General features: G+C 39.8%; 1 protein-coding gene across 2 annotated transcripts in view; it reads right to left on the bottom strand.

The window, feature by feature from the left end:
- The window catches only part of CNOT6L (CCR4-NOT transcription complex subunit 6 like), a 120500-nt gene extending 107472 nt beyond the window's left edge, over positions 1-13028 (bottom strand). The window contains exon 1 of one of the 2 annotated variants that reach the window (XM_070394363.1): positions 12502-13028. Coding sequence is in view for 1 of the 2 variants with exons in the window: in XM_070394357.1 (XP_070250458.1) it covers positions 12167-12171 (5 nt within the window). In the remaining variant the exon portion in view is untranslated. Of the gene's footprint in view, positions 1-12166; positions 12294-12501 lie in introns of those variants that run through there. The other variant, XM_070394357.1, reaches the window with a different exon arrangement.
- Positions 13029-13535: the final 507 nt, after the last annotated feature.

Raw genomic sequence — 13535 nt, 5'->3', positions numbered from 1 at the left:
TCATTAAAGGCAGGAAGGGAAACCAATCATGAGGATATTCTAATTATTCGGGAAATAAGTAATTAGGAGATGAATCCAGGCAAAATTAGAAATCATTCCAATTTTAATCAATTTATCTAATACAAAATTCTTAATTTTCTTTCTCAAATTGTCTCCTGGTTTCTCAGTCATCTCTGACTTCTTCCTTCACAATCAATCAGCAAAAGCTTTTTTTTCTATCACATTTGACAGAAATCTATTTCTTGACTTACCATTTCATGTTTTAACTCTTTAAAAAAAAAGAGAGACTCCCTCCTCCTATTCTGGTCTCCTCAACTCATTCTGCACACCTCAACAAGAATCTTCAATAATTGTTTTCAAAGTACCAACACGCCCAAAATCACTCAATGTTCCCAATGTCATTAAAAGTAATGCTGATACTTATGAAATTCTAGAGACACATTTACAATAACTATTAATCAAAACTATCATATAGGTATGCCCTACAAAATATGATCTAAGACATTATAAAACTCAGGTATTAATAATAGAACCTCAATTTATTGATGTAAAAAAATGCAGCTCTAGAGTTGAACCTAGCTGAACCTAGTAAGAAATTTTAATTCCTTACTCACGCATTCAAACCCCTCCATAATAATCATGCTCCAATGTGCCTTATCAGCCTCCTTCCCACTGAAGCTCTGGAGTTAACTGGAAGTTAACTCAACTTCCCTCTCATCCTTGAATCTAGACTGATACCTTTCTGCTAACTACATATTTGTTGATGTAATTTCTACTGCTTGCAATGCCATTTGATTATTCATTCATTTAACAAGCAATTATTAAACCCATGATATATAACAAACATTTAGTACACAGTTAAGCCTCTACTGTTTATCAAACACTTGAGCTTATATAAGGGTGAGGTATCTCTGCCCTTATAAACTCTCAGCCCAATGGAAAAACAGAGACATAGATCAGGTAAACACAAGCCAATTTGTAAATGTTATGGAAGAAGAATGCATAGGTGCTAGGGGAGCACAAAGAAAGAGCATAAAGCAAACAGTGTGTCAGCAAAGTTTCCCAGGGTAGGGAGAACCTGAGGTGAATTATTAAAGAAGTCAGTGAGGTCATAAAATATAAGGTATTGTAGGCACACATAAAGCAGAAACCAAGCTATAAGTTTCTCGATATAGCTAGGATAAGGAATATGTTCAAGAGAGAGGAGTAGTAAGTGATAAAACTGGAGAGGTATACAAGGACAAGATCATAAGGAGCCTTACATATAATTCTATGAAATCTCCATTTTATTATAAAAGCAATAAGCAGCAGCAAGTTATCTCAGAAAAGTACACAGGTTTAGGAATTCCAATAACCTAAATCTGAATTCAATCTCTGACATTTACTTGCTATATGACTTTCAACAAGAATGCCTCTCTAAGCTTCCGTTTCCTCAACTATAAAATAGGAATTAATATCAATTTTGCCAGAATTCTAATAAGTTAATTCATGTAAATCTCCCAGCACAGGAGTCCGCAAACTACAGCTTGGTTTGACAGCAATGAATGGCCTTTACATCTTAGGATTGTTAAAAGAAAAAGAAAAAAACAAAACTACAACTAAAACATAAAGGAGACTATAGAACAGAGATCTTAATGTGATCCAAAAAGCCAAAATATTTACTATATATGGTCCTTTATATAAAAAACAACTTGTCAAGTCCTGCCCTTACACATACTAGGCAACCAAAAAATAGTAACTTATCATTGAAGGACTTTAGATAGGGAATTTAAGCAATGTCCAATGACTTACAGATTTCTCTGGCAACAATGCATGCAAAGGAAAAGAAATTAAATAATGAATGCTGGATTTTGCAATAATCCACTAACTTTCCTTCCTTCTCCTAAGGCTAAAAAGGTGAGGTCAACTTCTACACCTCCTCTCTTTATCCATCCCATAAGGTTACAAATCCGTATGTACCCTGTACTTTATAGCATTTCATGTTCTTTGTTGCTTACCATATTCTGCCTTCACTTGTTTGCTATTTACCCAAAGTTAAATACCCTCTAAGTATAAGTAGTGTAGGAGTATTTTAAAGTCAAACATCCTGTTCTAAATATTTGTTTTACCAACACTTAAAACTTTTTATTTAACTTGTATGTCTCCTAATAAGAAGAAACAGTAATAGCTAATATATACAGTGTTTTAGTTTTGTTTTTTTATTACGATGTTTTCTTACATACTATTCTAAGCACTTTATAAGTATTATTTCATTTAATCCTCACAACAACCTCGTAAGATAAGGACTATTATCTATATTACAAATGAGGACACTAAAGCTTGGAGAAGTTATATGAGTTTCCCAAGAGCTAACCAGATATAGAATGAGAATCATACCGTCTCAATTACAGGATTTTCATAAAGATGAATTTATATTTTTTAAATTACGTATCAATATTGTTTTGTTGTGACAAACTTACCATTCTAAGGTAAGATGTTAACAAAAGGGGAAAGTGCATGGGAGGTATATAGAAACTGTTGTTCTATATTTTCAATGGTTTTGTAAGGCTAAAACTCCTCTAAAATGAAAAGTCAATTTTTCAAAAATATAGAGAACTTCCTTATCACATAAAGATGCATTCATGAATGGTGTAGGTTGTTGAGGACTTCCAGCTATCCCTTTTTGGACCTAGATAACAGTAGATCCATGAAACTGCACCCACTGAGCCAGAGGAGACTCCACAGTGGTAGGTGAGGTGGGCTTAAAGCCCTGCCCTTAGCAGTTTTCATAAATTTTGTTATTAATAACTCTTACTGAACACAAACAGGAAAAGAGTTGTGACTATAGACACCCACACAGACATTTACATGACTTACAGCTGGTCAGCTCTCCTTTACTTCCTTTGCAGCCACATCTCATACCACTCTTCCCTTGATATCATAGATATCATGCCCTACACCTCACCTCTCAGTCTTTTCCTTCTGCTTGCAAGACAAATTTAGATTACATAGCTAAAGGGAAGGGTATGGCTTTTAACAGTCCTTGGTACTTAGTAGCTCAATATGGTAGAAAATACCCATATTCTAAAACTTTTTAGTTCCCAGAACCTGGAATATAATAGCTGATAGATAGTAAACACTTAATAACAATTAATATGATAGACATGCTTTTGGTAATTAAAATTCTTGTGTTTCAAGGTTATCATTCTGTGCATAATTCACAATATATTATTTCATAAATTTATACAGAGATGCTGAAGACTGCAATAAATATGACCCTAGCAGAACACACCCTGTCTGTCAGTTTTTTTGTTTTGTTTTGTTTAAATATAAACATTAAGATCATTTAACAATGAATATATATGTAAAGATCCCAACAAAGTTGAGACATTAAAGTTGGTATATACGAAGTTTAATCCTACTCTCTCCACAGTATTTGTAACTCTGATCTATGTTACTTATTTAGGGAATCTAAGTAACTTGGGAAGAGAAGATTATGATTCTAAACTATAAGAGTATAGAAAGAGGTTCTCTCTGCAAAAGATGAATATAAGGAAGATAAAGTATTATGACTTCTATTTTGTCTCACCAATTTTTATTATTAATAAACGAAAATCCAAAATAACTAGGTATCTATTCAGTATGAATGAGTCTCTCACACAGCAAAGTGAACTACTTATTTCTTTGAAGAAAATCAGAAATAAGTTTTTATTGTAATGAGATTTTTTTAAATGACAAAAAAATTAATGAAAAGTAATAACCCTGCTACACAAGAGAATATAAACCAAAATTCTATTACCACTTTCCAACTCTGCCTTAACAGGATAATTCATAACTAAACCCAAAGTAATTTACTTCTGAGACTTATAACATGAAGGACAGAAATAAATTTTTAAAAATATTTATCTAGCTCAAGCCAGTGTGGCTCAGTAGTTGAGTACTGACCAATGAATCAGGAGGTCACAGCTCGATTCCCAGGTCAGGGCACATGCTCAGGTTGTGGGCACGATCCTCAGTAGGGGCCATGCAGGAGGCAGCCGATCAATGATTATCTCTCATCATTGATGTTTCTACCCCTCTCTCCCTCTCCCTTCCTCTCTAAAATCAATAAAAATATATTTTTAAAATATTTTATCTAATCAGAATGTAGCTACATGGAAACAGAAAGTTTCAAAAATGAAACAAAGGGTAATAAACACATCAATTGAAACATAACTTTACCTTGTAAAGCAAAATTTCCTAAAAAGAAAGCTATTAAATTTTTCAGAAAACTTACAAAAACAAAACCATTGATGCTAAAACATTTTGGGGAAAAAGTCAGATGACTGTCAGGTTCAAAGTAAACATGGAATTCTTCATTAGCCATATTCTCAATATCACAAAGGTTTGTTCCCTTCTTTTAAATTCTATGATTAGTACTTCTTTTATTTATTTATTTTTTTGGTATTATTTTCTCTGCCTCCTGTGTTCCCCCTTTCAACCTAGCTATCAAACTAATCAGAACAAAACTCTCCACAGTTTAAGGTTTTCCAAAATAAACAGTCTCCACTACTCAAGAAATCTGAATTATTCAGAAAATCTTCAGTAAAGGATTAAAGACCTGCTATATGTGTGTATGGGTCAATGGGAAGACAATTAGAAAGCATTAAAGGAGGAAGGAGGGGAGGAAGAACTAGAGAGGGGGGAAAAGAGGGGCGAAAAAAGGAGGGAAAAGCTAGTCTGTCTTTTCCAAACAAATTAAAAGCATTATTACTGCCACTCATTACTGGACATAGCATCTTCACTTTTCTAATTCATATTTCATACTTCCATCAAAACTCAACCCTAATCTCCCTTCATGATAAAGCACTCAACAAACTAGGAATAGAAGGGAACTTTCTCAACATGATGAGGCATCTATGAAAACCCCACAGCTAACATACTTAACAGTGGAAGACTAAAGATGAGGAAGAAGACAAAGATATCTGCTCTTGACACGTCTTCCAACAATGTACTAGAGGTTTTAACCCAGACAATTAGGCAAAATTATAGAAAGAAAATGCATTCAGATTGGAAAAGTAAAACTATATTTATTTATAGGTGACATGATCTTTGGTATACAGAAAATCTTACAGAACCCACTAAAAATCCACTAGAACTAATAAAAAGTTTAACAAACCTGCAAAATACATAATCAATACACAAAAATCAATTGTATTTTATACACTTGCGATAAACCCAAAAATGAAATTAAAAAAACAATTCCATTTACAATAGCATCAAAAGTAATAAAATATTTAAGAATAAATGCAACAAAAGAATTGTAAAACGCCTCTGAGAACTACAAAATGTTGTTGAAATAAAGCTCTAAATAAGTGGAAAGATTCCACGTTTGTGAATAGGAAGATTTAATGTTAAGATGGCAATGCTCCTCAAATCAATCTACAGATTACACAACTCCTATCAAAATCCCAGCTGGCTTCTTTGCAGAAATTTACAAGCTAATTCTAAAATTCATATGGAAATAGCCCAGCCAGCATGGCTCAGTGGTTGAGCATTGACCTATGAACTAGGAGGTCACAGTTAATTCCTGGGTCGGGGCACATGCCCGGGTTGCAGGCTCAATTCCCCAATGTGGGCATGCAGGAGGGAGTCGATCAATGATTCTCTCTCATCACTGATGTTTCTATCTCTCTCCCCCTTTCTCTTCCTCTCTGAAATCAATAAAAATATATTTTTGAATTCATATGGAAATACAAGAAACCTCAAATAGCCAAAACAATCTTGAAAAAGAAAAATGTTGGAGGACTCAAGAAATCTGAATTACTCAGAAAATACTTCTTAAATTACAAAGCTATGGTAGTCAAGACAGTACTGGCATAAGGAAAATCATATAATTCAATGGAATAAAACAGAAAGTCCAGAAATAAACCCTCATGTTCATGATTAACTTATTTCTAACAAGAGTTACAAGACAATGCTGTAGGGAAAGAATAGTCTTTTCAACAAATGGTACTGGGACAACTAAATATCCACATGCAAAGGAATAATGTTAGACTCCCTACATCAGGCCACATACAGAAATTAACTTAAAATAGATCCAAGATCTAAATGTAAAAGTTAAAACTATAAAACACTTAAGACAAAACAGAAGGGTAAATCATTGTCATCTCAGATTAGTAAAGGGTTTTTTTTAAAATATATATTTTATTGATTTTAGACAGGAAGGGAGAGGGAGATAGAAACATCAATGATGAGAGAGAATCATTGACTGGCTGCCTGCTGCACGCCCCGCACTGGGAACCGAGCCCGCAACTCAGGCATGTGCCCTTGGCCGGAATCGAACCTAGGACCCTTCAGTCCGCAGGCTGACGCTCTATCCACTGAGCCAAACCAACCAGGGCTAGTAAAGGGTTTCTTAAATATGACATCAAAAGCACAAACAACAGAAGAAAAAACAAATTAGACTTCATCAAATTTAGAAATTTTTGTTCTTCAAAGGACACTATCAGGGAAGTGAAAAGATAACTCAATGAATTGAGGGAAATATTTGCAAATCGTATATGTGATGAGGGACTAGTATCTATTAAATATACAAAGGACTCTTACAACGCAATCACACACAAAAAACAAATTTTCAAATGGTCAAAAGATCTAAATACACATCTCTCAAAAAAAAGATAAACAAATGGCCAATAGGAAATGAAAAAACACTTCAAATCATTAGAGAAATGCAAATCAAAATCACAATGAGATACTACTTAACACCCACTAGGAGAGCTATGATCAAAAAGACAGATAACAAATGTTGGCAAGGATGTAGAGAAACTGGAGCCCAGGCTTATATATATATATACTGTTGGTGGAGATGTGAAATGGTGAGACAGCTTTGGAAAACAGTCTGGAGTTTAACCATCAAGGAACCGTATGATCCAGCATATCCCCAAGATAACTGAAAAACATATGCTCAGAAACTTACATATGCATGTTCATAGCAGAATTATTTACAATAGACAAAAAGTAGAAACAACTCAAATGTTGATCAGCTGGCATATCCATCCAATGGCATATTATACAGCCATAGAAAGAATGAAATACATAACAGAAATGAACCCTGGAAACAAAGTGAAAGAAGCCTGTGATAAAAGACTACATATTAAGATTGCATTTGTATGAAATGTCTAGAAGAGGTAAAATACAGTCAGAAAATAAATAATTGATTACCTAGAAATAAGAGTTTGGGAGAATAAGGAGTAACTTTTAAAGAATACAGGATTTATATTTTAGGTGCTAAAATGTTCTAAAATTGTGGCGATGGCTGCACAAATATGAATGCACTAAATACTACGGAGTTAAATATTTTAAATGGACTACTTCTATGGTAAGTGAATTATATCTCAAAAAAGCTCTTACCAAAAACCTTTTTAAGTAGTCTGACCTACCCACCATTCCATTTTGTTACTTCCTCTCAGAATATCTATAAACAGCTTATACTATAGTGACCTGCACTTGTTTATTGTTTTGAAATCACTAAATTGTTTTATCTCCCTTACTCACAAAGATTTCTTCTACTTCTTTCATACTTTGCTTTAGAACTGAAATACTAATGAGTATAGAATGGGCCCTCAAATAAGGTTTTTAATTCTTAAAATACAACATATTAGAAATATTTACCAGGAAGAAGTTAACCAGACCACTCAAAAATCTTTCTTTGGGAAATATAGACATATATAAAATTTCCCAGATTCCTAACCCAACTCTTCAAAAGAAAAGTAAGTATAGGTGGACCAGAGAGCTGAGGTTTCACTTTACAAGAATCCTAGGCAGTGAAAGAATAAATTGTGATTCAATTAGAATTAAAGTTGTTCAGAAATAAAATGCATTTAATGTATTAGAGATTCAATGTTAGTACAGATAAAGAAAGTTGTAGTATTTTCATCATGAAACAGGAGCACAAGTTAATAATTAAGCTTTTGCTGTTTACTTGATTTTGTTGTTCTTTCTGATTAAGGCTAACATATCTTATAATTATAATTACAATGACTTTAAACTTACAAAAACAGCAAAGCAAACAATAAAACATAGTAAGGTCAACCTAAATGATATTTCTTTAAAGTATAAAGTAATAATAACTATAATGCTCTATATATTATATATGCTTTCTCAACAGAAAAAGAAAATTCAAAAATGCATTTCCCATAAAATTATACCCCAGAAACTGAAATTCAGAGTCAACTGATTTCAAAGTACAAAGAGAAACAACTCAAAACAGTCAAAATCCAGTACACCACAATGGCAATCAATAACTGGATACTAAAGAAGAAACTCACTAAAGATTATTAAATACACTTACAATGTTGTCTCAGCTTTCTGTATCTTTAAATCACTGATTTCAGTTGGCATTCAAAATCCCCAATGAAGAAAGCTCCTGCTCCTTCCTCCTCCTCCTCTGGCTCTACACCTTCCCTTCTCTTCCCCTTGCCCCAATTTTATTCTTTGAACATGGAAAGCAATTTTTTAAGTATTATAATTCATTTTAGACATAATTTCATAGATATGTGCTACCATCTAAAATAACCTCATGAAAAGCCCCAAGCTGTCCACTATGCAGAGACTATATTCTCATCTTCCTTGCATTCAAGTAAGACTCTGTGACAAATTCTCACCAATGAAATGTGGACAGATGTTTGTCACCTTAAGTCTAGGGATTCTAAAGAAATGGTCTGTGGGTAATAGGCAGGGCTGGGAGGCCTTAGGGCAGTGGTTCTCAACTTTGGCTGCACATTAGAATCACCTGGGACTCTTTAAAATCCTGATTTCTGGGCCTCATCCTCCGGAAATTCTGTTTCTTTGTTACTAATGTTGTGGCCTCACCCCATAACAAATGTGAGCAAAATATACACTTATATGTATTAAGCCACTGAAATTCTGGAGTGTCTTTATTACCCCAATTAGCATTACCCAAAGAAATACATGCACAAATTCTGAAGTATTTTAATTCCCTCGAATTAAAGACATTTTATAAGGAATATTTTGGAACGATTGTTTAAAAGCCCATTTAAGTAACATTTATTGTTAAAATCTAAACAATCTGGCACTTTGATTTCGATGTAATGCAATTCCTTTAGCTTAAACAATGACAGCATAAGCAGTTCCACTATTAATAACAAATTTCACGTCTTAATATATTAGTTCAGTATCATCTACTTTAATATTGCTGAGAAAATTTTCCCAAATTAAAAAAGTATGAAGTGCTTTAAATTTTACTAGATTCATAGTATCTAGTAAAAACCAAATACCTAGTTAACAGTAAAATTCTATTTTATTTTTTTAAGGTTTTAAAAATTACCACTTATATACTTTAAGGTAAGAATTCTTCCTTTAAATATAACTATCTGGGAGATGGTTATGGTTGTTGTAAATGCGCACCCATCCATAACACACTCACTTTAAAAACTCATGACATTTTGCATTCTAAGGAAGTTGTCTCTACTACCTTTCACAAAAATCCTTCACAAAGTTATTGAAATTTCTGTGCTTACTAAGTGGTTAGTTTTTTTGTTTTGTTTTGTTTTTTAGCCTAACTGGTTAACTTGGTACTGGTAAATAAGGACATTCATTACAAACTTAACCAATGAAACTTCTACCATATTCTGTTCACCCTGCCTTCACAAAAAAAAACCCACAAAAATAATTTATTTAAACTCTGTTGCCTTTGCCTTAAACTCCATGTCATTACTTTTTCCACAATACAATTAAAATTAAAAGGACAGCACATTTACTACTTCACACTGGGTAATAAAAAATATTAAATTATTAAAGTTGATAGAGGATTTTTGCTTTCATTCAGGAAAATATTCCAAGAAGTTTTATTTACCAGAATCAGTCAACATAAACTAAAAGAATTACATAGCAATATTTGTGGCACTTATACTATGTGGACCTACATAGATAAAGTAAACTCTAGTTCTTTGATCCTTTTTAATGCTTGACTGTATGGGAACATGCATGTGCTACAAACTTAATTTTTTTCCCAGGGCTACGTTAACAAGAACTCATAAAAAGAGTAATGAGACAAATCTTTATCATGACTTTAACTAGAGGATTTTAGCTAGATGAGCTAACTAGATACAAATGGCAAGATGGTGGAGTAAAGTAAATCAGCAAATAATTATCCAAATATCATTTATACTTAATTCTGAAATGCATTGTACACCTACTGGCAGATCTCTCTTTAGAGGCCCATTTGAAAATATGAAAAAATATTAAGTAAGACTATATAGTCTCTATAAACTAGTACACAAGGTATTTTAATGAGTCTTATTTCTAGAAAGAAAAGAATTCTAAAATACATTTTAAAAGTTGTTTATATATACCTTATGCATATCAAAGGACTCTGAAATGTTCTATTGCTTTGATTTTTAACTTAGTTACATAATAGTGCTCTCAATAATTAAAAGAGTATTTGTACTTATGTTTTTCAATGCCATAAGGACTGCAGGTGAAGGAACTAATATTTAACTAAGCATCTACTATGTGTCAAACATATGTTACTCATTCTATCCTCAGACAACCTTACTAAAAATGTATTATCTCCTTCTTGCAGTTGAGAGAGATTGAAAGACATTAAGTGCTTTGCCTAAAGCCAAATAGCTGAGAAAAAATGTCACAGTCGGAGTTCTGAAGTCTGTAAAACAAATCTCTGTTCCATTAAACTATGTGTGTTGTTTTTCCAGTAATGGCCATAGAAAATGGCCCTCCACCCCCCTCTCCACCTCAACCACCATTCTTACCCCCACTTCCCAGTGAACGGCATGGAACATTTCTCTGTAAGTCCAGGTCAGAAAGGACCAATCTCTGGCCATTATACAGAGCAAGCCTGCAAGGGTCGAATCTATATCATGACTTTAACTAGAGGATTTTAGCTAGATGAGCTAACTGGATACAAATGGCAAGATGGTGGAGTGGATAAAGTAAATCAGCAAATAATTATCCAAATACCATTTACACTTAAATCTGAAATGCATTGTACACCTACTGGCAGATCTCTCTTTAGAGGTGCATTTGACTTACACTGCTCTCAAAACAGCTTTTCAAGAGCACACTCTAACAACAGGGGCTTAATCTAGGTTTTGGAGACTGCGAGGGTAAGTGTTTACGCACAACTCTCTTGATTGACAATGAAGACACCTAGAGGTAATAAGGCAGCATCTCCTGAATTTAAAAGATAGCAGCGTGCTCCCAATGGGCACAAACTGCTCGGCTACGCTGCCGGAACCCAAATCCATCTCAAGAGCCCAAGCTAAACAGGCAGCGGTTAGGATGACAGCTCCAGTAACTTCCTCTTCCTCCCAGGCCGCCACGGCTCGGCACGTACCCGCCTTTCCCCCTAGGAGGCAGGATCAAACAATTTCAAATGCACAAAATCCACCCAATCTCGCCAAACCACAGGAAGCTTCCATTTCTTCCCTCGCCTCTCCAAGAAAATGTTTATCTTTAAAAAAAAAATGCATCCATGTTTTATCAATCATGAAGTATTTGCAACGAAAAAGGAAAACAGGGACTTAGTCCCTCCACACGGCTTAAGGGATCTCGGCACCGCGTATCCCCGAGGTGACTGCTTTGATTCACTTTCCCCCGGGTCCCACCGCCGGCCGGGCAGCGCGCCTGCAGGCAGTTCCGAATCCAGGCGATGCCTTCGCCGCTCCGCAACCGGTGCGCGCCGCCGCGGACCCTCACCTGCCCGGGCCCGAGACGGCGCCGCTGGCCCGCGGGGCCCGGAGTCCCGGGGGGCCGGCCGGCGGGCGGGCGCCGAGGCGGTTAGGCCGCGCCGCAGGCCAGGACGCTTCCTGCCGCGGCCGCGAGATCAGAGGCGCGGCCCCGACCCGCAGCCCTCCGCCCCGCAGCCGTCCGTGGACCGCACACTCACCCACCCGGCCCGGCGCCCGCGGAGCCGCTCTCACCTGCGAGGCTCCCAGGCCCGGGCCACCAAGGGGGAGGGACTCGCCACTCGAGGGTCCCAGCCTCCCGGGCCCTGAGCGCCTCTCCCCCGCCCCCCCACCCCCCACCCCGCACACACACACACACCCGGAACCTTTGACAGACCCGGGCCAGCCCGACACACACCCACTCCCGGTGGCTCCGCGGGCCGCCACCCGTCCGCCCAAGTCCCAACTCGCACCCCCACGCACGAGAGCCTTTCTCCCACCTCATCTCCCCGGGGACGCGCTCCTCTTCCCAACACTCGGGAGCCTACTCGGGGGCGCAAAAACACTCGACCTCCTTCCCTGCCTCGGGCCCAGGAGGAGCCACAGCAGCCATTTCCCCGCGGCCGGGGAAACTCACACGCGCGCGCGCGCGCACAGGCCCCCACCGAGCTGCTCCCCGAGCCGCGGCCGCAGACGCAAACACAAACACCCCCGGGCGGGCCTCGCTCCCGCCCGCCCCGAAGGGGAGCCGCGCGGCCGGCGGGGCCTGGACCGAGCTCGCGGGGCGCGGGGCCTGGGGGCCTGGGGGCCCGGGGGCCCGGCGCCCCCTCCTCACCTGCATTCAGCGCGCCGGGGTCCGGGCGGCGGCGACGGCGGCGGCGGCGGGGCGACTGGTGCTGGTGCTGCGGCGGCGGGGGAGGCGGTGGCGGCGGTGGCGGCGGGGCTGAGGGCAGCAAAGACATGCAGGCAGCCCGCCGGGGGGGAGAGGCACCGGCCGGAGGGGACGCGGGGCGGGCGGGCCGGGCCGGGCCGCCGGAGGAACGGCAGAGGCGGCGGGGAGGAGGAGGGCGGCTGAAGGAAGCGAGGAGACGGGCCGGGGCGGGGAAGGAAGGGGACGAGGGCCGCGCTGCCCGGCCTCGGGGACGGTGACCCTGGACCGCAGGGGAGGTCCCGCGGCCGCCGCCGAGAAGGCCCCCGCCGGAGGACGCTGCGCTCCGCAGCCCCCGGAGCCGCGGCTACTGCTGCGAGAGCCCCGCGAAGCCTGGCCTTGGCCTTGGCCTCCTGGCGCCGGGGCTGCCGCCGCTGCGGAGGTGGCTGTTGCGCTCGCTGTTGCCGGGGCCGAGGCTGCCACTCAGAAACGCCAGCTTTCGGTGCCTTCGCTCTCGCTCACACACGTTCACACCCCCGGGGCCGGGGGAGAGGCGTCCGCGCGATACCGGGATTGAGATTAATAACAAGGTGCAGAGAGTGCGAGAAGGAGGGTTGATTGACGTGGAGGGGCTGGCGGGAGTCCGTCACTCCCCGGAGCCGTGGGGTGGGGTGAGGGGGAGGAGGCGGGGCTCCCCTGCCCAGCCTGGGCCCCGCCTCCCGAGCCCGGTGCGCGTGCGCGCGCGCGCGCGCGCGCCGTGGCCAGGGGACTCGCTTGTTTTCTCCTTTACTCTTTGCTGTTTTTTTCCTATTCTCTTTTTTTTTTGGCTTGAGTATCGAGCGGAGCTGGAAAGGCTGGCAGGGTATCAAAAACCCACATCCACAAATGCATGGTAGGGGGAGAGAGAGGCTGGAGAGTCGCCTCCCCCCGTGTTCACGCGTGGACTCGGCGCTGTTTACTGCTTGCTCGCTCGCCAGAGGCTGACAGCAGAGCTGAGCGCG

The sequence above is a fragment of the Myotis yumanensis genome, unplaced genomic scaffold, assembly GCF_028538775.1.
Source record: "Myotis yumanensis isolate MYYU_CA2020_CCGP unplaced genomic scaffold, mMyoYum1.0.hap1 SCAF_1, whole genome shotgun sequence".
In the NCBI taxonomy this organism is placed as follows: Eukaryota; Metazoa; Chordata; class Mammalia; order Chiroptera; family Vespertilionidae; genus Myotis; species Myotis yumanensis.
Note: the sequence above shows the minus strand (reverse complement) of the source record. Positions and strands in the feature narration are given on the sequence as shown.